This window comes from Oryctolagus cuniculus, chromosome 11, assembly GCF_964237555.1.
Source record: "Oryctolagus cuniculus chromosome 11, mOryCun1.1, whole genome shotgun sequence".
NCBI classification, from domain to species: domain Eukaryota; kingdom Metazoa; phylum Chordata; class Mammalia; order Lagomorpha; family Leporidae; genus Oryctolagus; species Oryctolagus cuniculus.
In genome coordinates this window covers 120,014,335-120,035,011 of record NC_091442.1, presented here as the reverse complement: position 1 = coordinate 120,035,011, position 20,677 = coordinate 120,014,335, and the positions used below count along the sequence as shown (strand labels likewise).

The 20,677-nt window shown below is 61.4% G+C and overlaps 2 protein-coding genes across 14 annotated transcripts in view; both read right to left on the bottom strand.

Moving 5' to 3' along the window:
* Positions 1-17,606, bottom strand: part of FAM118A (family with sequence similarity 118 member A) — a 26,724-nt gene extending 9,118 nt beyond the window's left edge. Inside the window, exons 1-4 of one of the 13 annotated variants that reach the window (XR_011380322.1) lie at positions 16,165-16,777; positions 4,122-4,177; positions 2,652-2,907; positions 728-949 (exon numbers count right to left, since the gene is read on the bottom strand). Coding sequence is in view for 12 of the 13 variants with exons in the window: in XM_070053034.1 (XP_069909135.1) it covers positions 728-949; positions 2,652-2,907; positions 4,122-4,177; positions 16,165-16,278 (648 nt within the window). In the remaining variant the exon portion in view is untranslated. The other 12 variants (XM_070053035.1, XM_051839890.2, XM_051839893.2 and 9 more) reach the window with 12 other exon arrangements.
* Positions 16,506-20,677, bottom strand: LOC138844498 (proline-rich protein 2-like). The gene is made up of 5 exons (XM_070053197.1): positions 20,651-20,677; positions 19,919-19,980; positions 18,261-18,410; positions 17,381-17,516; positions 16,506-17,252 (listed from the first exon to the last, which is right to left on the bottom strand). The coding sequence occupies exons 1-5, from the start codon at positions 20,675-20,677 to the stop codon at positions 16,506-16,508; spliced, it is 1,122 nt and encodes a 373-aa protein (XP_069909298.1).

Below are 20,677 nucleotides of genomic sequence, written 5' to 3'. Positions count from 1 at the left end.
TTCCTGCACCCACAGTCTCCTACACGCACACGGTTTCCTGCACCCACACGGCCTCCCGCTCCCACACGGCCTCCCGCTCCCACACAGCCTCCCGCACCCACACAGCCTCCTGCATGCACAGTCTCCTACACGCACACGGCCTCCCGCACCCACACGGTCTCCTACACCCACCTGGCCTCCCGCACCCACACAGTCTCCCGCACCCACACGGCCTCCTGCACGCACAGCCTCCCGCACCCACACGGCCTCCTGCACCCACACGGCCTCCCGCACCCACAGCCTCCTGCACCCACAGCCTCCCGCACCCACACGGCCTCCCGCACCCACACGGTCTCCCGCACCCGCATGGCCTCCCGCACCCACGGCCTCCCGCACCCACACGGCCTCCCGCACCCACACGGCCTCCTGCACCCACAGCCTCCCGCACCCACACGGCCTCCCGCACCCACACGGTCTCCCGCACCCACACGGTCTCCCGCACCCGCATGGCCTCCCGCACCCACGGCCTCCTGCACCCACGGCCTCCTGCACCCACACGGCCTCCCGCACCCACACGGTCTCCCGCACCCGCATGGCCTCCCGCACCCACAGCCTCCTGCACCCACACGGCCTCCCGCACCCACACGGTCTCCCACACCCACACGGCCTCCCACACCCACACGGCCTCCCGCACCCGCATGGCCTCCCGCACCCACAGCCTCCTGCACCCACACGGCCTCCCGCACACCTTTGTCTTGTCCTTCAGGTCCAGGGACTCCATGGGTTTGTTCTGCTGCTGCCCGAAGAGCTCCAGCAGGTTGTCGTAGTTGGTGGTCAGCACCATGGTGCCCCGGTCCATCAGGCTGAGGATGGACTGCAGCACCGCAGGGTTCTGGATGTACTGCTCCAGGCTGTCGAAGACCTCCATCAGGCAGTCCTGGAAGAAGTTGGGCTTGGTGTCGCCCGTGCGCTGCGGAGAGGAGGGGCCAGAGTCACACGTCAGCGCCCGCTGGCGCAGCAGGGTGCAAGGACAAAGGTGGCCTGCCGGCCTGGAGGGCACGCCCACCCCGGCGTCAGGGCTCACGGAGAGGGCGCACGCCAGCACAGCACAGCAGGGGCGGGGCTGGCACAGTGGGGGCGGGGCTGGCACAGCGGGCAGTGGGGCTCTGCCGAGGGGACACTGAAGCAAAGGCCAGTGAGCGAGGGCCTGCGAGAGGTCTAGGCAGGGGAAGCCAATCGTCTCCATCCCTCAGTTCCTCCCCAAGGCTCTCCCACGGTGATCCTGTCCCGCGCCAACCTTCCACTCTACAATCACACCGCCACCTTACCATCGCCAAGAGCTCCAGTCTGCAGAACCTGTGGCCCGGCCCCCTGGGGTCCAATCACCCCCTCCTGTCCACGCAGCCCAGGGAGTCTCACCCGCACCTGGCCTGCTTTCCGTCCCCCAGGAAGCAGGTGGGCAGCCTGGCCCTCACCCCTCCCTCCCCAGCAGGGCTGCAGCGCGGCCACTCTCCACGCTGCCCGCCTGCTCTAACTGCCCTGACTTCCTCACGGGGCTTTCACAGACGCACAGGAGGAAGGAGAGCCGCTGACACGCCACAACCACACGAGGTTCCACAGCCCTTCCCCTCCCCGCCTGCGACAGGAACACGGGCCAGCAGACCAACTCTAAGAGGCCAGAGGCAGGATTCCGGCCCCGAGGGCCACACAGCCTCGGCTGGCGGCCGCGCACCTCTGCCCCAGGGCACAACCCGCCAACGGCAGGTGAGCGGGCAGGCGGCGGGTACCAGCACAGGAGACGGCAGGCCGAGTCGGCCCACGGTTGTCACCTGCCAATCCCTGTGCTGATGGTAGCTGTCCCTCCCTGACAGGACCCCCACGTTCGACAGTCACCTAAACACGCTTCCCAGCCCCTGGGGGCGAGGCACAGCCCTGACCACGGCTCTGGCCAAGGAGGCAACAGAGCGGCCTGGGTGACTCTGAGCGATGAGCAGGACCCCCACTCCCTCTCCCTCCCCTGGTGGCTGGACAACAGCGGTGGGGCCTGGGTCCCCGCGGACACCCTGGGCTGCCTCCCGAGACTCCTGCAGAACCGTGGCCTCCGCACACTGGAGCCACAGGGTCCCTCCCATAGCAGCCCAAACTCTGCTCCTCCCCCGGAGGACTCTAACTCCTCCCCCTCTCTCGAGCGGTCAGACATCGGCCTCACCTTCCCACTCCAGTTCTCAGAGGGCCATGGTGCAGCCTCAGTCAGCGTTTGCACAAGTAACAGCCAGGGCCCTGCCGCACCGCCCAGCTCCCCAGCACTCGTGCCCGCAGGCCCCAGCTGTGCACCTGCCGGGGGCGGCCCTCCCTCGGCTGGCTCGGGCCACTCGGTGGCTGTCCCCACAGCACTGCTGCTGTTCCCCGCCGTGCCCTCACATCCACCACAGACAAACAAGTCGTCCCTTCTCCCATCTGGAGATGTGGCTGACCTGCCGAGACCCCACAGACACGCCTAACGCGGCCCGGCAGAGGGGCTCTCACAGTTAAACGATGGCCCCCAACGCACTGGCAGAGTCCCCGCGGCCGGGAAACAGACTCCACACGCTGGCAGGCGGGGTTCAGCAGCCGTCCAACCTGTGTGGGGCCAAGAGCTGCCCGGGAAGCCTCGCGCGCTCATCTGGACTTACAGGGGACATCTTCCGGATCAGGTCGTGGGCAACGACCAGCAGGTCCTGGTCCTTCGTCACCTTCCTGCGGAACTCGGCCACGTCCCCCGGGTGCAGCACCTCCAGCTGCTCCGCGGCCTCGATGACGGCCTCGATGCAGCTTCTCCAGGAGCACAGCGCGGGGATCCCCGGGGCCACGGCCGCGCTGACCCCGGTCCCGATGACCAGCAGCAGCTCCTGCGGCTGTTTCCGGATGAGGCTTTTCAAAAACTTTCTACTTAAAAACAAAGAGGGGGGGCACGTCACGGGAGTCCAAAAGCATCTGTGACCCTGGGGTCAAGTGCAGCCGTGTCCCGGGACACAGCGCCCTGTACTACCGCAGGACAAAGCTCGGGACCCGAGTCGCCACAGCGTTCAGCACGTGTCAGTGGCACACAGCCATCCCATCTCCCTCCAGAGGGCACATCGCCCACCGATACCGAGCAGCCAGGGGACGCACACCTGGCTGCCCGGGCGCCCTCGGCCCAAGCCGGTGCCTGCTGCCAGTGCCAGCTTCTCCACTCACAACCCAGCCTGGGAGGCAGGTGGTGACGGTCGGGTGCTTGGGCCCCTGTCACCCACGTGGAAGACACAGATGGAGGGCCAGGCGCCCGACTTTACAAGCATCTGGGGAATGAACCAGCAGGTGGAAGCTCTGTGTGTGTGTGTGTGTGTGTGTGTGTGTGTTTCAAATAAAAATATATACAAACTACGATGACGAACGATCCCTGCTCACAGGGCCCGGCGGGCAGACTCCCCGCACTCTCCAGCAAGCGCACCCCCGCCCGTTCACTCACGACAGGCCCAGCCTGCTGTCCGCTCACTCGGAGGCTGGCCAGGCTCGGACGCGGCCCCTCTCGCCACTTGCTGCCTGGTCCGGAGACCAGAGCACAGCCACTCCCCTGACAGAAAATGCCTTCCGAAGGTTGTTTTTGTTTTTTTTGTTTTTTTTTTTTTTTTTGTTTTGTTTTTTGACAGGCAGAGTGGACAGTGAGAGAGAGAGACAGAGAGAAAGGTCTTCCTTTGCCATTGGTTCACCCTCCAATGGCCGCCGCGGCCGGCATGCTGTGGCCGGCGCACTGCGCTGATCCGAAGCCAGGATCCAGGTGCTTCTCCTGGTCTCCCATGGGGTGCAGGGCCCAAGCACTCGGGCCATCCTCCACTGCACTCCCTGGCCACAGCAGAGAGCTGGCCTGGAAGAGGGGCAACCGGGACAGAATCCGGCACCCCAACCAGGACTAGAACCCAGTGTGCCGGCGCCGCTAGGCGGAGGATTAGCCTAGTGAGCCGCGGCGCCGGCCCGAATGTTTCTTAGGTGAAGCCAAGGGTGCGAGCAGGCCTCGAGAGCCCCGCTGAGCCAGCGTGTTCGTTTCCCTCCGCAGGTCTGCGCAGCGTCACGGACTCAGTGCTGCACACGTCGCGTCTGCCTGGCGGCACGGCGGCCCCAGTTACCTTGACTTCTGCTCACTTCTATTGGCTGTCTTCTCCACTGACTCCATCTGTGACCCCTAAAGAGAAATATTCGTCAGAAACGGCTTCCACTTCCCAGATCCGAGTCCTTTCATCAGCAGCACCCTGGAGAGGGAAGGCGAGGGTGAACTCTCAGGCACACACCCGAGGTGCCCCGAGCCACTGCTCCTGGCCTTGTGCAACCGCGGCTCAGGTGCCCAGGACGGGAGGAAGCCGGCACGGGCAGCGGGGGTGGTGAAGGGGCGGACGGGGCCCCCGCGGCGGCCTCCACCTGACAGTGTCCTCTAGGACATTAGTTTCCGACGGCTAAGAACGCAGCGACTCCACGGGAGGAGGAAAACGGCGAGTGACAAAACAAAGCCAAGCCAGGCTGTGGTTCTCAGAGGTGGTTCTGGGCTGGCAGCGCTGCGGGTAGCCAGCATCCCACACAGGAGGAGCCAGTTCGAGTCCCGGCTGCCCCGTTTTCCTCCTGCTCCCTACTAATGTGCCTGCGAAGGCAGCAGCAGGTGCCCGGGTACTTGGGCCCTGCCGCTCACCGGGGAGGCTCTGATGGCGTTCTGGGGTCTCGTGGCCATTTGGGGAGTGAGCCAGTGGATGGAAAACCCCTCCCCCCTCCTTCCATCACTCTGCCTTTAAAACAAGTCTTAAACAAACAAACCAAGGCAGAAAACCCTCCTGAAGGTGCCCCTGACCCCTGCGAAGGTGAAGACAGGGAGGCTCACAGCCAGCCGCACCTGCCCGGGGAACGGCTGGCAGGACTCCGCCCACCGCCAGGGTCACTGCCGTCAGTGTCCTCCAAAGTCAAGCAGGTTTTATTTTTTACCCTACTAGGCATTTCCTAAGGAAAGCCACAAACACTGCGGTTCTCCACTCTGTAACACCTCCATGATATAAGCAGCCCAGGACGCGGGCTGGCCCGGAGGCTCAATGACTCAGCTCACGGGCCCCAGGCCTGCGTTCAACAGCCCAGGTCCCGACCTGTCTGTGAGGCTGCCCCAGACAGAGCTCCGGGAGCCAACTCCTGTTCTCCCCTGTTAGAAGTCAGCCCGAGACGCTCATCAGCTGACTAATCAGACTGCCCCCCCACCACTGTCCTGCCCGAATAATCCACATCCTTCCTCAGAATATTTCTAAACAGACACAGGTCAACCAGGGAGGTGAGGAGCCACGTGTCCTCGATGCTACCTACCATGGTAAAGAACCTAAAAAACCTACCTCCAGTTCTTTCAGTTACCTTTCAACTGCTTTTGATTTGCCACATATTCATGATTCAAGTTATAGGTTTGAAGTCTAAATAGTGCATTTACACATCTACCAAAAAGTATCAACCAATTAGGCTTTAGTCGGCTGTTCTGAACTCCAAAACTAAGTGATTTCCAAGTTTCCAAGAGAACAAGCCCTCACCACGCTCAGCAATTACGTAACAGATGGGAGCTTTGCTTCTGGTGTCCTGCTGCTGCCAGCAGGGCTGCACACCTCAGCCTCAGGCACCCCCACAGCCTCATCTCAACAGGCAGCTGGGCCGCGACACCAAGGCCGACGCCAGCTCAGGGTCCAAGCAGCCGCCAGGGAAGCAGCAGGCACACGCGGCAGCGACCAGCCGCACAGCTGCCCGTACTTAGTCATTCACAGCTCACTGCAACACTGCGCCCAAAGACATTACCTCACTTCCTGCTTCCCAGCAGTGTTAGCAGCAGAGCCAAATCTCCCTGTTTCCAGCCCAGGTCCTCCAGGCAGAGACTTCTACCCAAGCAGCACCCCGAGTTCCCGCGGGACGGCAGCACCCGGCACCCCGCTCGCTCCCGCTCGCCGCCTTCCCGAGCCCCTCCTCAGAGGCCTTTCAGATGCCGCGTCTCTGGTTCCCTTGGTAACCGTATCGTCAGCAGTTTGCAGGCCCAAAGCCAAGACATCTTAGCGACCTGGTTTTCTGTTTTGTTCTGTGTTTCCCAAGACCCATCAGCATTTCCTGAAAGCAGCTGGGCTGCAGTGCAGTCTCACGAGCAGCTCCTGCGTTCTTATCCAACGCCAAAAAAAGGACCTTTTCTGCTTATACCTTGAAATTCCAAGTACTTCATGAGTGAGCTGGCTACAAAGGGCTGGAGGCTGCTGTACCGCTGCAGTCCCCGCGTCCAGTACTGAATGAACGGTCAAACTGTGTCCAGTGCTAGAAGTAGTAATAAGCTGTTATCTCCAACCAGCAAAGCCAAGCCCCACCCAACCGCACTGTCACCCATGAATACCCCCCATCACAGTCACCCGCACCCCCACACCAAGGCTGAAAACAGTCATGTGACTTCTTTGGCCACTTGGATGGGAATGCATGAGACGTAAGCCAAGTCTGAAAAGCACTCTGACAAGACAGCCTGTCCTCTGGAGCTGTCTGGCACGGCCAAGGCACACGCTAACACCTCAGCGCCATCCTCCCCAGGCAGCAAGGCTGCCTCGGGCCACTCAGCACCGGTCAGGCCGGATGACCACAAATGCACGAGGTGCCCCGCGAGACCAGCGGAAGAGCTGCCGAGCCAAGCCCCGGTCCCGGGCTCAGAACTGCCAAGACCAGAGTGCTGAGGACAGTGAGGGCACGGACTGCGAGAGGAGCCTGCAAAGCACTGAGGGCTGGGGACAGCGCTGGCCAAGAGCAGGGGTCATTTAAAGGGCCTAACGCAAACTTCAGTTCCTCACTGCTCTGGTGTGGCTGTGGCCTGCCCCCAGGGGCCACGTGTTGGAGGCCTGGCCCCAGTGTGGCGATGCTGGGGAAGTGGGAGGGCCTCGGGGGCTCTGCCCTCGGAAGGTGGCTCTCAGGAAAGGGTCGTAAAGATTCGAGTGAAGAGTCTCTCGCTGTTTCAAGATGTGATCTCGGGGCCAGTGCTGTGGTGTGGCGAGTAAAGCCCATATGCATGCCGGTTCAAGTCCCGGATGCTCCTCTTCCCATCCAGCTCCCTGCTGTGGCCTGGGAAAGCAGTAGAAGACGGCCCAAGTGCCTAGGCCCCTGCACCTGCATGGGAGACCAGGAGGTAGCTCCTGGCTTCGGATCGGCGCAGCTCCAGCCCTTCTGGCCGACTGGGGAGTGAACCAGCAGATGGAAGACCTCTCTCTCTCCCTCTCTCTCTCTTTCTCTCTGCCTCTCCTTCTCTCTCTGTGTAACTTTCAAATAAATAAATTAAAAAAAAAAAAAGGTGTGATCTCTCCCCCTGGCACGAGCCCCACCATTCTGCCATTAGGCCCTCACTGGAGGCCGCATCGACAGACTTCCAGCCTCCAGAGTGTCAGCTACGTAAGCCTCAGCCCGCCTCAGACACCTCACTACAGCGTGCAGGCCTGACTCCGCTCTCCCGCTAGTCCAAGCTGCGCTTTCACGAACGCACATACCACTCACGGACGGTCAGCCTGCGGGGCACTCAAAGTGTCCTTTAAAAATACTCTGGAGTAGGCCGGCGCCGCGGCTCACTAGGCTAAGCCTCCGCCTGTGGCGCTGGCACACCGGGTTCTGGTCCCGGTCGGGGCGCCGGATTCTGTCCCGGTTGCCCCTCTTCCAGGCCAGCTCTCTGCTGTGGCCAGGGAGTGCAGTGGAGGATGGCCCAAGTGCTTGGGCCCTGCACCCCATGGGAGACCAGGAGGAGGCACCTGGCTCCTGGCTTCGGATCAGCGTGGTGCGCCGGCCACAGCGGCCATTGGAGGGTGAACCAACGGCAAAGGAAGACCTTTCTCTCTGTCTCTCTCTCTCACTGTCCACTCTGCTTGTCAAAAAAATACTCTGGAGTGAAGCGGCCCAGGGCTCTCTCTGAGCAATCTAAAAGGCGGGGAGGGTGGGGGTCTGGCACAGGGGTAAGACCTCTTGGGACACCCACCTCCACGTCCGAGTTCGAGTCTCAGCTCTGCTCCAGCTTCCAGCTTCCTGCTAATGCTTGCCCAGGAGCCACACGCACTGCCCAAGCAGCTAGTCCCTGCTACCGCACACTGGGCTCCCGGATCCTGCCTCTGGCTTGGCCCAGTCCCGGTTCTCGGGGGCATTTGGGAAATGAACCCGTGGATGGGGCATCTCTGTCTGTCTCTCAGCTTCTCAACATACAAATTCTGTTTAAAGCAGAGCGATGAGAGCTTGCAAGCTGCACGTAGGGCCACACAGAACAAGGGCTCTTACCTGGCAGGAGGGATACGTGCTACCCCAAATACTGACTGCAGTCAGTGCCCAGTGCCGGAACATGAGCCCAGCTCAGGAGACTGACGAGGTCCTGAGACACGATGGCTGACTGCGAAGCCCTGAGGACAAAGCCTGGCAACACGGCAGCCTGCTCCATCCCCACACGCGGCGCCACCAAGAAAGGAAAGCGGGAAAATGCGAATGTAAACCTGCAACATCCTGACCAGCTACAGCAAGGAGGAGCCAAAGCAGGCCCGGCCCGGCCTCAGCTCCCTGCGGACAAGTGCCACGGCCGTGAAGATCATCTGTCCCAGCACTTGGATCTGATTCCCCAACTCCCACGTGGACCCTAGGGGCCGGGACGCATGGAGGCGGAAACTCCTGGGCAGCAGGAGTGAGTTTTCCGGAGCAGCTGGCAGTCGTGTTGCTGACACAAATGTCACCTGGGGTCAGGGCGCTTCCGGGGCGTTAAGTTAGCACAACAGGTCCCACAGCTCAAAGGCAGGGCTTAGCCCTGGAAATGCCACTCTGCTCAGGGCAACGCTGGAACGGATGTGGCGGGATCTGAAGCCAAGGACACACCTGCACCGCCCAAGCCAGGAGACCTCTCCAAGGCTCCGTTCTGGGGCCTGCACTGTGGCACAGTGGGATGAGCTGCCGCTCGCGACGCCAGCATCCCGTGTCAGAGTGCTGGTTCATGCCCTGCTTACAACATGTCCAAGGCTACTTCCTGCCAATACCTTTGGGAAGATGGCAGAGGACGGCCAAGTCCTTGGGCCCTGGCCACCCATGTGGGAAACCTGGATGGAGTTCCGGGCTGAGCCAGAAGATGGAAGATCTCTGCCTTTTAAATAAATAAACCTTTTAAAAATTAAACAAACCTCCACTTCTCAATCTGTCAAATGGGTTAAACAAACCTCCACTTCTCAATCTGTCAAATGGGATCCCACCACACATGACCTCCTGGGCTGCTGCAAGGACCTCGGCAGTGGCAGGCCTCAGTGCAGCACCACCTTCCACGGAAGTCGCCCCAACCACACAGCAATCCCAGCAGAGCCGGCAAACTTCAACCACTCCCAGTGCCAAGGGCTGCACTCCCTGGAGACCACATGGCTCGGAGGCAGGACAGGCAGGGAAGGCGGATCTGGCTCATGTGACTATGGAGGTGGCCGAGAAGCCCCACGACAGGCCACCTTCGGAGGCCGGGAGAAGCAGGGAAGCGGAATGTGCCAATCGCAGCTCTAGGCCCCATGCCCGAGTGCCAGCAAGGGGGCGAGCAGGAGCAGCGTCCCGGGTCCAGTGGCCAGCAATCGACGTCCCAGGCAGGAGGCGAGCAAGACCAGAGCACCTTCCCAGGCAGCCTCTCCAGAACCTGAGCCAACTGACGGCGCCCACCTGCCCTGGGGCTGGGTCTTCCCACTGCTCCACCCACACTCACCTGCTAACCTCACTGGGAAAACCCTCACAAACAAACCCACGGGTGCCTTTCCAGGTTTCTAGGTTGTCCTTAACCCAAATCGACTATAAAACTAACCATCACAGGAATCTTTGGGATGAACGGTTTTCTTGGTTTACAGAGAATACAAAACCTCAATTCAGGGGCCAGCGCTGTGGCGCAGTGGGTTAACGCCCTGGCATGAAGCACCGGCATCCAATTTGAGTGCCGGTTTGAGACACGGCTGCTCCATTTCCCATCCAGCTCTCTGCTGTGGCCTGGGAAAGCAGAAGATGGCCCAAGTGCTTGGGCCCCTGCACCCATGTGGGAGACCCGGAAGAAGCTCCTGGCTTCTGGCTTCGGATCGGCACAGCTCTGACCGTTGCAGGCAATTGGGGAGTGAACCAGCAGATGGAAGACCTCTCTCTCTCTCTCTCTGTAACTCTTTCAAATAAATAAATAAATCTTAACAAAAAAAAAAAAAAAAAAGCAAACTCACTTTAGGGGCCGGCATTGCAGTGCAGCATGTTAAGTGCCCCTTGCAACACCTGCACCCCAAATGCACCAGGCTGGAGTCCTGGCTGCTCTACTTCCAACCCAGTTCCCTGTTAATGCACTTGGGAAGGCAGTGAAAAGTGACCACCCAAGTGCTTGGACCCCTGCACCCATGTGGGAGTCCCAGATGGCAATCCAGGCTCCTGGCTTCAGCCTGGCCCAGCCCTAGCAGTTGTAGCCATTTGGGGAGTGAACCATCGGACAGAGAAGATCTAACTCTGCTTTTCAAATAAATTAAATAAATCCTAAAAAAAAAAAAGAGGTTGGGGCTGGCACTGTGGCGTAATGGGTAAAGGCACTGCCTCCGATGCCGGCATCTCACATGGACACCAGTTCATGTCCCGGCTGCTCTTCTTCCCAGCCAGCTCTCTGCTAATGGCCTGGGGAAAGCAGACGATGGCCCAAGCAGTTGGGCCCCTGACCTGGACGAAACTCCTGGCTCTGGCCTGGCCCGGCCCAGCCCACTGCAGCCATCTGGGGAGTGGTCAGTGGAAGGAAGGCCTCTGTAACTCTTTCGAAGAAATAAAAGACCTCTTAAAAACAAAAGGGGAGGGGGACTGCTGTGGCGTAGCGGGTAAAGCCGCTGCCTACAGTGCCGGCATCTCATATGGGTGCTGCTTTGAGTCCCGGCTGCTCCTCTCGACCCAGCTCTCTGCTGTGGCCTGGGAGAGCAGCAGCAGATGCCCAGGTCCTCAGGCCTCTGCACGCACATGGGAGACCCAGAAGAAGCTCCCAGCTTTGGGTCGGCCCAGCTCCGGCCACTGCGGCCATCTGGGGAGTGAACTGGCAGATGGAAGACCTTTCTCTCTCTCTGCCTCTCTGTAACTCTGCATTTCAAATAAATAAATTAAAACACACACACACTCAAAACATACACATACACACAAAAACTCCTCAGGGACAGCATTGTGGCACACCGGGTAAAGCCACCACCTGAGATGCCAGCGGCCCATATGGGTGCGTTTGAGTCCCGGCTGCTCTGCTTCCAGTCCAGCTCCCTGCTAACAGCCTGGGAAGGCAGTGGAGGATGGCCCAGGTGCTTGAGACCCTGCACCCACATGGGAGGCCTGGAAGAAGCTCCTGGCTCCGGCTTGGAGGAGCCCCAGCTGTTGTGGCCGTTTGGGGAGCAGACCAGTGGAGGGAAGATTTTCTCATTCTCTAACTCTGCCTTTCAAATAAATAAAATAAATCTTAAAAAAAAACTCACTTAGAACACATGCTACTTAAGTAGCTAGTTCCTACTCAGCTGAAGTGAATTACAGCGCCTGTTTTGTAAAAATCAAAAAGCTTCCATTGGTTTCTTGAAACCAGTGCCTAGGCCGGCGCCGCGGCTCACTAGGCTAATCCCCCGCCTGTGGCGCTGGCACCCCAGGTTCTAGTCCCGGTTGGGGCGCCGGATTCTGTCCCGGTTGCCCCTCTTCCAGGCCAGCTCTCTGCTGTGGCCCGGGAGTGCAGTGGAGGATGGCCCAGGTCCCTGCACCCCATGGGAGACCAGGAGAAGCACCTGGTTCCTGGCTTCGAATCAGCGCGGTGCACCAGCCACAGAGGCCACGGGGGGATGAACCAACAGAAAAGGTTTCTCTCACTGTCCACTCTGCCTCTCAAAAAACAAACAAACCAAAAAAAAAAAAAAACACAAACCAGTGCCTTTAACAAGGTTGCTTGTATGTATTACCCAAAACAAGACAAAAACAAAACTCTCCACTAACAAGAAAGTCAGGAGTAGGCATTTAGCCTAGAGGTTAAGATGCCCAGGTCCCACGTAGGAGTTCCTGGCTCAACTCCAGCTTCCTATTTTAATACATACCTGGGAGGCAGCAGTGATATTTCATGTAATTGGGTTCCTGCCACCCACGGGAGAGACCCGAACTGAATTCCAGCTCCTGGCTTCAGCCGAGTCAGCCTCCGCCACTCGGGCATCTGGGGAGACACACGAGCAGAGGAGAGCATGCTCCCTCTGTCACTGTCTCTCAGATAAATAACATTTTCTAAAAAGTCAAAGGTCTCAAGGCCAGCATGTGGCACAGCGGGTAAAGCTGTCACCTGGGATGTGAGCACCCCTTATGGGCACCTGTGTGAGTCTCAGCTGCTCCACCTCCGATCCAGCTCCCTAACGGCCTGGGAAAACACGGGAAGATGGCCAAGTGCTTGGGCCCTCCACCCTGTGTGGGAGACCTGGAAGAAGCTCCTGGCTCCTGGCTCCTGGCTCCAGCCTGGCCCAGCCCCAGCTGTTGCGGCCATTTGGGGAGTGAACCAACAGATGACAGACCTCTCTCTCCCTACCACTGCCTTTCAAATAAAAAGTCAATCAATCTTTAAAAAAAACAAAAGAAAAGAAAAAGACTATCAGTGCTCTGGTAAATACTGAGGAAAGAGAGTATCCTTGTCTTGTTCCTAACCTCGGATTGAAGTTTTAAGATTTCCATTGATAATTAAAAAAAAAAAAAAAGCGTATCTGGTATCACCTTTAGGATCCTCCCAGGTTTAAAATCCCACAATGTCAACTTTCACTGGCAGTTGTTTTCTGAAACAACTCTTTTGTGTCTCTCCCGTGTCTCCTCGAGGGTCGGTGAATTCTGGTGGTTCCATATGCCCTGGGCCTCAGTGCTGCCATATTTATCATCAAGTAACACACCTACTCACTGAAGCGAGGTGTCACATCTCCTGGCAAACTATAAAACAGTGAATACTTTACTGCACGGCGAGGTTCCCAGTAAAAACATCAGCTATATTTGTTTGCCTTTCCCAGCTGCACTGATAGGAGAAATGGCACAAGACCATGTCCACCATGGTGGCCTCTTGGGCCTCGGCCGGTGGAGGTGGTAACAGCAGCCGCTTCATGGGGTTTTCCAGAAAGCAAATGAGACCATGCCTGTGAAGCGCTTGGCATGTTACCTTGAATCAAATATGGGCTCTAAAAATGGCCCATATTACACTGAGACTTTTACCTTTTAAGATTTAATTACTTTGAAAGTCAAAGTTAGAGAAAGGGAGAGAAAGAGAACTCCTCCATCTACTGGTTTACTACCCAGATGGCCACAATGGCCAGGCTGAAGTCAGGAGCCAGGAGCTCCACCCAGCTCTCCCGTGTGGGTGACAGGGGCCCAAACACCTGGCCCACCCTCCGCTGCTTCCCCAGGAACTGGGCTGGGAGTGGAGCAGCTGGGACTTGAACTGGTGCCCTTGTGAGATGCCGGCGTTGCAGGCACAGCGAGGAAAGGGCAGGCCACACATGCGTCCCTGGCTCAGGACCCACACTCCTCCGACTGGTCCACTGTGACCCTGAACCTCGCCTAAGGCACCCTTTTCTTGTTCACCAAATCTTCACCAACAGCAGGCTGCACTGTTTCACCTGCTCTCCCCATGCAGACACCCACGCACCGCCCAGATCCACTGAGGGAAACAGACACCAGTAGGGAGACACAGAGCAAGAGGCACCGCACGACCGTTCTCGCTGGGACACAAGCCACAGCTCAGGGGACGCAGCCTCTGCGGGCTCCCTGGGAAGAAGCAGGGGACAGCAGAGAGAGCGCAGCCCCGAAAGGTGCTGGCTGCACTAAGACCTGGCAAAGTTACTCCTTCCAGCCCACTTCCTTCATCTACAACAAAAGGGAACCCCTCGGACTTCCAGGGCGGCTGCAGGCATGAAGCAGATGCCCTGAAAGGACTAAGCTTAGAGCAGTGTGCCCCACAGGACATCAAATCCGAGTGCAATGCACACTCCCCAGGCACACCACAGCGATTCCAAGTGCTAGTGGGGCAGGCAGAGAGCCCGGCCGAGCCACACCGGCGGCCGTCTCAGCACCCGCAGCCTGCACTCTGAGCCACCTGCCTCCAGGGTCTGCGCAGCGACACCTCGACCACAGCTCAGCTCCCTTCCTTCCAGTCCCTTCAAGACCAGCCCCGATCCTGGCCCACCTGAGGGCCCGGCCATCTCGCCCAGTGCGTGTGGCGTGAGCACCTGTGTGTGTGTGCAGTGTGGCATGAGCACCTGTGTGTGTGCATGTGTGTGGCGTGAGCACCCGTGTGTGTGCATGTGTGTGGCGTAAGCACCTGTATGTGTGTGTGTGTGGCATGAGCAGCCGTGTGTGTATGTGGTGTGAGCAGCCGTGTGTGCAGCATGAGCACCTGTGTGTGGCTGAGTACCTGCATGTGTAGTGTGAGCACCTGTATGTGCATGTGTGTGGCATGAGCACCTGTGTGTGTGGCATGAGCACCCGTGTGTGTGTGTGTGTGGTGTGAGCACCCGTGTGTGCAGCATGAGCACCTGTGTGTGGCGTGAGCACCTGTATGTGCGTGTGTGCGGCATGAGCACCTGTGTGTGTGGCATGAGCACCCGTGTGTGTAGTGTGAGCACCTGTATGTGCGTGTGTGTGTAGCGTGAGCACATGTGTGTGTGGCGTGAGCACCCGTGCGTGTGTGTGTGGTGTGAGCACCCGTGTGTGTGTGTGTGTGGCATAAGCACCTGTATGTGTGTGTGGCGTGAGCACCGTGTAGTGTGAGCACCTGTATGTGCGTGTGTGTGTAGCGTGAGCACCTGTATGTATGTGTGTGTAGCGTGAGCACTCGTGTGTGTAGTGTGAGCACCTGTATGTGCGTGTGTGTGTAGTGTGAGCACCCGTGTGTGTGTGTGTGGCGCGAGCACCTGTATGTGTATGTGTGTGGCGTGAGCACCGTGTAGTATGAGCACCTGTATGTGCGTGTGTGTGTGTGGCGTGAGCACCTGTATGTGCATGTATGTGCGTGTGTGTGGCGTAAGCACCTGTATGTGTATGTGTGTGGCGTGAGCACCCGTGTGTGCAGCATGAGCACCTGTGTGTGGTGTGAGCACCTGTGTGTGGCGTGAGCACCTGTATGTGCGTGTGTGTGCGTGTGTGTGGCGTGAGCACCCGTGTGGGTATCAGGTTCACGGGACAGATGCTATCGCCCCGCTGAGGCTTCAAGGTGACCACACGCCCTCTGGGTTAAAGGACAGACGCTCCCCTTAGGAGGGAGACCTCGTAAGGGGACCCTTCCAAGTCGTCCCCAGGCCAGACAGGAAGGAGGCGGGCCTGGGCCTGGGCCTGGGCCTGGGAAGCTTAGCCAAGTCCCAGGGGGCCCAGTTCCCAGGGACACCGCCTCGTTCTGGGTCAGCCCCATCTCCCACGAGCTCTTACTTCCTGCCAGTGAGTCTGTATCCCCACGGCCGACACGGGCCTCCCGCCGCTGCCGCCCCCCACCCCGACCCCAGCACGGGCCTCCCACTGCCTGCCGCCCCCCCACCCCGACCCCAGCACGGGCCTCCCACTGCCTGCCGCCCCCCCACCCCGACCCCAGCAAGGGCCTCCCGCCGCCTGCCGCCCCCCACCCCGACCCCAGCACGGGCCTCCCACTGCCTGCCGCCCCCCCACCCCGACCCCAGCACGGGCCTCCCGCCGCCTGCCGCCCCCCACCCCCAACCCCAGCACGAGGCTCCCACCGGCTGCCGCCCCCAACCCCAGCACGGGCCTCCCCCCGGCTGCCGCCCCGACCCCCAGAACGGGCCTCCCCCCTGGCTGCCGCCCCCCACCCCAGAACGGGCCTCCCCCCTGGCTGCCGCCCCGACCCCAGCACAGGCCTCCCACCGCGTGCCGCCCCGACTCTCAGCACGGGCCTCCCGCCGCCTGCCGCCCCCCACCCCCAACCCCAGCACGAGGCTCCCACCAGCTGCCGCCCCCCACCCCAGCACGGGCCTCCTGCCGCCCCCAACCCCAGCACGGGCCTCCCCGCGGCTGCCGCCCCGACCCAGCGGCCCCCCGGCTTCAGCCCAGACTGGGCTCTGGGCCCGGCGGTCACCTGGCTGCTGCCCACCGCCCTCCTGCGACCCGGGGCAGGGCACAGCCGCACATGCCCCGCTCGTGAAGGGGCCAACTCACCCCAGCCGTCCCCCAGACGCGGTGTGGCCGGGACAGCAGCTCCCGTCCCCGTCCCGAGCCCGCGCCAGGCCACCGCACGGACCCTAAGCCACCTGCCCCGCGCTTCGCAAGCATTCAAGACAGACAGCGTGGGTTCCGTGGGTGCACAAGATGAAGACGGGCGACAACGCAAGCCCCCCGGCCCCGGCCCCAACGCCGCGGTCCACGCAGACGCGCAGGCGGCCGCCCGGTCAGCCAGCGGCCGTTGGGCCACCTGTCGCACGCTGCTCCCCCTTTCAAACTGCTGCGAAGCCCCCCAGGCCGCGGGGCTACGCCCACGGTGCCCCGAAGCGCCGGGGACGTCAAGCCGGGCTCGGAGGAGGGGCCCACCCGGGAGGGGCGCCCACGGGCCGGGGCTGGGGGCTGCTGGAAGGGTCCGCAGAGCTGTCAGGACCCAGGGCGCTCGGGGACCCCCGGAGGGCGAGCGGGCCTGAGGGGGTCTCGGGGCTGCGGCTCCAGGGGACGCTGAGGGGCTGAGGGGCCCGGGTCCCGGGGTCCCGAGGAGGCTCTGGGGCGGGGGTCCCGCGGAGGCTCCGGGGCCGGGGGGCCGGGGTCCCGAGGAGGCTCTGGGGCCGGGGGGCCGGGGTCCCGAGGAGGCTCTGGGGCCGGGGGGCCGGGGTCCGGAGGAGGCTCTGGGGCGGGGGTCCCGAGGAGGCTCTGGGGCCGGGGGGCCGGGGTCCGGAGGAGGCTCTGGGGCCGGGGGGGCCAGGGTCCTGGGGAGGCTCCGGGGCCGGGGTCCCGGGGTCCCGAGGAGGCTCCGGGGCCGGGGTCCCGGGGTCCCGGGGAGGCTCTGGGGCCGGGGTCCCGAGGAGGCTCCGGGGCCGGGGTCCCGGGGTGGCTCTGGGGCCGGGGTCCCGGGGAGGCTCCGGGGCCGGGGTCCCGGGGAGGCTCTGGGGCCGGGGGGACCGGGGAGGCTCTGGGGCCGGGGGGCCGGGGTCCCGGGGTCCTGGGGAGGCTCTGGGGCCGGGGGGACCGGGGAGGCTCTGGGGCCGGGGGGCCGGGGTCCCGGGGTCCTGGGGAGGCTCTGGGGCCGGGGGACCGGGGAGGCTCTGGGGCCGGGGGGGCCGGGGTCCCGGAGAGGCTCTGGGGCCGGGGTCCTGGGGTCCTGGGGAGGCTCTGGGGCCGGGGTCCCGAGGGGCCGGGGTCCCGAGCCGGCCCGCCCCGCGCCGCGCCTCACCTGCGGCGCCGCCAGGACGCTCGTCCGTCCGCGCGCGCTGCCCCCGCCTCCGCGGCCGCCGGCGTCTCCGGGGTCCCTCGCCCGCCGCGCGCCCCTCGCGCTGGCCCGGGCCGCCGAGGGCCGACTGCGCGCGCACCTGGGCGGGAGCCGCGCCGCCTCCAGCCGCGACTCCACGTTAGCCGGCCGCGCGCCGCCGCAAAGCCTTCCGCCGCGCGCCCGCCCCGGCCGCGCGAAAGTTCCGCCCTGAAACCAACCGTCCCGCGGCGGCCGGAGGCCCCGCCCCGAGGGGCGGAGCCAGGGAACCGTCGCTCGCGAGGTCCCGCCCCCGCGCAGGCGCAGAGAGGTGCGCGGCGGGCTCGGGTCGCGCGTCGGCGTCTCGGGGTGTGTGTCGCCCGCTCCGGCGCCTGTGTCATGGGGGCGCGTGCACTGTGCGGGCCCGGCCCGGGATGCTCTCGGTTCCCAAACAGCTGGGCGGCAGGGCGTCCGTGTCCCGCTTGTGTGCGGGAACCCAGAGGCCACACCCGGTGGTGCGTTTGGAAGGCGTGTGGGTGTCCGTCTACACTGCTGGGCATTGGTAAGCTGCGGTGCACCACGCGCTGGCCACGCGCTCCCAGCTCTCTGCTATGGCCGGGGAGAGCAGTGGAAGACGCCCCGCGTCCTCGGGCCCCTGCACCGTCGTGTGAGACCCGGAAGACGCTCCTGGCCTCGGATCGGCCAGCCTTGACCACTGTGGCCATTTAGGGAGTGAACCAGCGGATGGAGACGTGTCTCTGCCTCTCTAACTCCGCCTTTCAAATAAATAAATGCGTCTTTTTAATAAAAGAAAGCCTCTGGCCCTCTCTGCCATCAGTTCTCTCCCTATCCCGGCCAGGCCCCTCACCGCAGGCCTGGAAGCTTGCAAGGGGCCGCCCTGGGCTCCCCTCCCTGGACCACGTCGCCCGCCTCCCCCACAGCCGGGATGGGGCCGGCCGGGGGCGCCGTGCTGGGCTGAGGCCACGCAGGACCCTGGAGCTGCCAGGCGGCCAGGAGGCTGGCGGGAAATGAGGCGGTGGGAGGCGCAGCCGTCCGTGCCCCTCGGACCCAGCCTCGGCTATGCGAGGAACTCCCACGGTTCAGGAATAGAAGGGCCCGCTGTGGCTCGGGTGTCGGTGGGGTGTCCCCAGGGTGGTGCTGTTGGGGGGTGAGGTCTGGTGGGAGGACCTGGTGGGGGCAGCTACCCTGGAAGCAGTGCGCACAAGACGGGGAGGGGGTCACAAAAGCCCGAGTCGGGACCCAGCCCCTCCCCCGACACACACACATGCACACGCGCACACATGCACACACTCCGGTGTCTGTTTGCAGGCGTCCCACGTGATCCTCCTGCCCAGGTGCCCTCCAGCAGAGCCCTGTCCTGCCGTTGGGACTTCAGGCCTGCAAGCCTGCGAGTAAATAACCCTCTGTTTCCTGGGTAGCTTGGCTCAGGGACTCCATTCTAGTTACAAAAAAAGCTAGGACAGCCAATTTCTTAAACTTGGGTAAAAGATTTGAACACAGGCGTCTCCAAGAAAGATGGATGGATGGCAGATGACGACCAGAAAAGACGCCCAGTGTTATTCTTTATTAAGGAGAAGCAAGTCTCAGACCACAGTCACCACTGCACACACTAGGAAAGGGACTCCAGGGGTCCGCAGCAGGGAAGAAAAACGAGAAATACTTATAAATAAATAAATACCAACCCACAAGGGGTAGCTCTCCAGGAGCCCTAAGGGGAGACAGGAGCTGCAGGAAACACATACAGTCTGCTGAGGTTAAGTCTGCTCCCTGGACCTGATTAAGCAAAACAGCCTACTCCAATATCAGTTCCCTGATTGGCTCCTGCAGCATATCTCATTAGCATGCACTTTCAGTTCCTGATTGGTTGTTAGCCCTGCCTTCTGATTGGTTGCTCTCTCTACTTTCTGATTGGTTGTTATTCTGACCCTCCTCTGACTAAAGCTGTACTTCAGGGGATGCACCCTGTGGATCCCATATGGGTGCTGATTCTATGTCCCAGTTGCTCCTCCTCCAATCTGGCTGCCTGGGAAATCAGTGGAAGATGGCCAAGTCCTTGGGCCCCTGCGCCCTTGTGGGAGACCTGGAAGAAGCTCCTGGCTCCTGGCTCCTGGCTCCTGGCTTTGGGCTGGCCCAGGTGTTGTGGCCATTCGGAGAATGAAACAGCGGATAGAAGACCTCTCTCTCTCCCTCCTGTCTCTCTCTCTTTCTCCCTCCTTCTCTCTCTCTGCCTCCTCTCCCTCTCTCTCTCCCTCCTTCTCTCTCTCTGCCTCCTCTCTCTCTCTCTCTCTCTGCCTCTGCCTTTCCCTCTCTGTAATTCCACCTTTCAAATAAATAAATCTTTGAAGGGAATCTCTATTTACTTTTCAGAAGGGGACAATCAGAGCCGCTTAGTGTACAAAAGAGCCAGCCCTTGCGAGCTTCTGGGGGCGACTCCGCCCCTGCAGCCCCCCTCCAGACTGCTGCCGCAGGAAATTTATTGTTTTCATTACATCTCACTTTGCTCACTGTCCTGTCTGTGTGTGGAAATTCTTCAGCACCAGAGAAGAACCGAGATCGCCCTCGTCATCCTGCAACAGAGTGGCCAAGGGTAAAGACTGGCCACACCAAACGTGGGCGAGGAAGCAGAGGAGCGGAATGCTCGCCCACTGCTGGTGGGACTGGAAAGTGGCACCACCATGCGCACATTTCAGAGGGGCCCAGACGGGCTGGCACCGTGGCACAGTGGGTTCAGCCGCTGCCAGCAATGTTGGCATTACAAATGGGCACCAGTTCCAGTTCTGGTTGCTTCATTTCTGACCCAGCTGCCTGCTAACGTATCTGGGAAAGCAGCAGAAGATGGCCCAGGTCCTTGAGCCCGGGCACCCACGTGGAGACCCAGATGGAGCTCTGGGTTCCTGGCTTCAGCCTGGCCCAGCCCTGACTGTTGTGGCCATTTGGAGAGTGAACCAGTGGATGGAAGATTGTGTGTGTGTGTGGTCTCTGTCTCTCTCTTTGTAGCTCTGCCTTTCAAATAGATAAAGCTATAAAAGGGGCGGGGCTGAGATAAAAACCAGGGACAACAGGAAATGCTGGCGAGGATGCGGACAAGCCGAGCCACCCAGACATCACCGGCCGTAAACACACACACTTGGCAGCTTTGTTGGAAGTAACCGTGCACTTGCCTACAACACAGCACTCACACTCTTCCCTATTATCCCCGAGAAATGAAAAAAGCCACGTTCATGGGAACCCCCGTACCCCGATGTCCATCACGGCTCTGTTCAT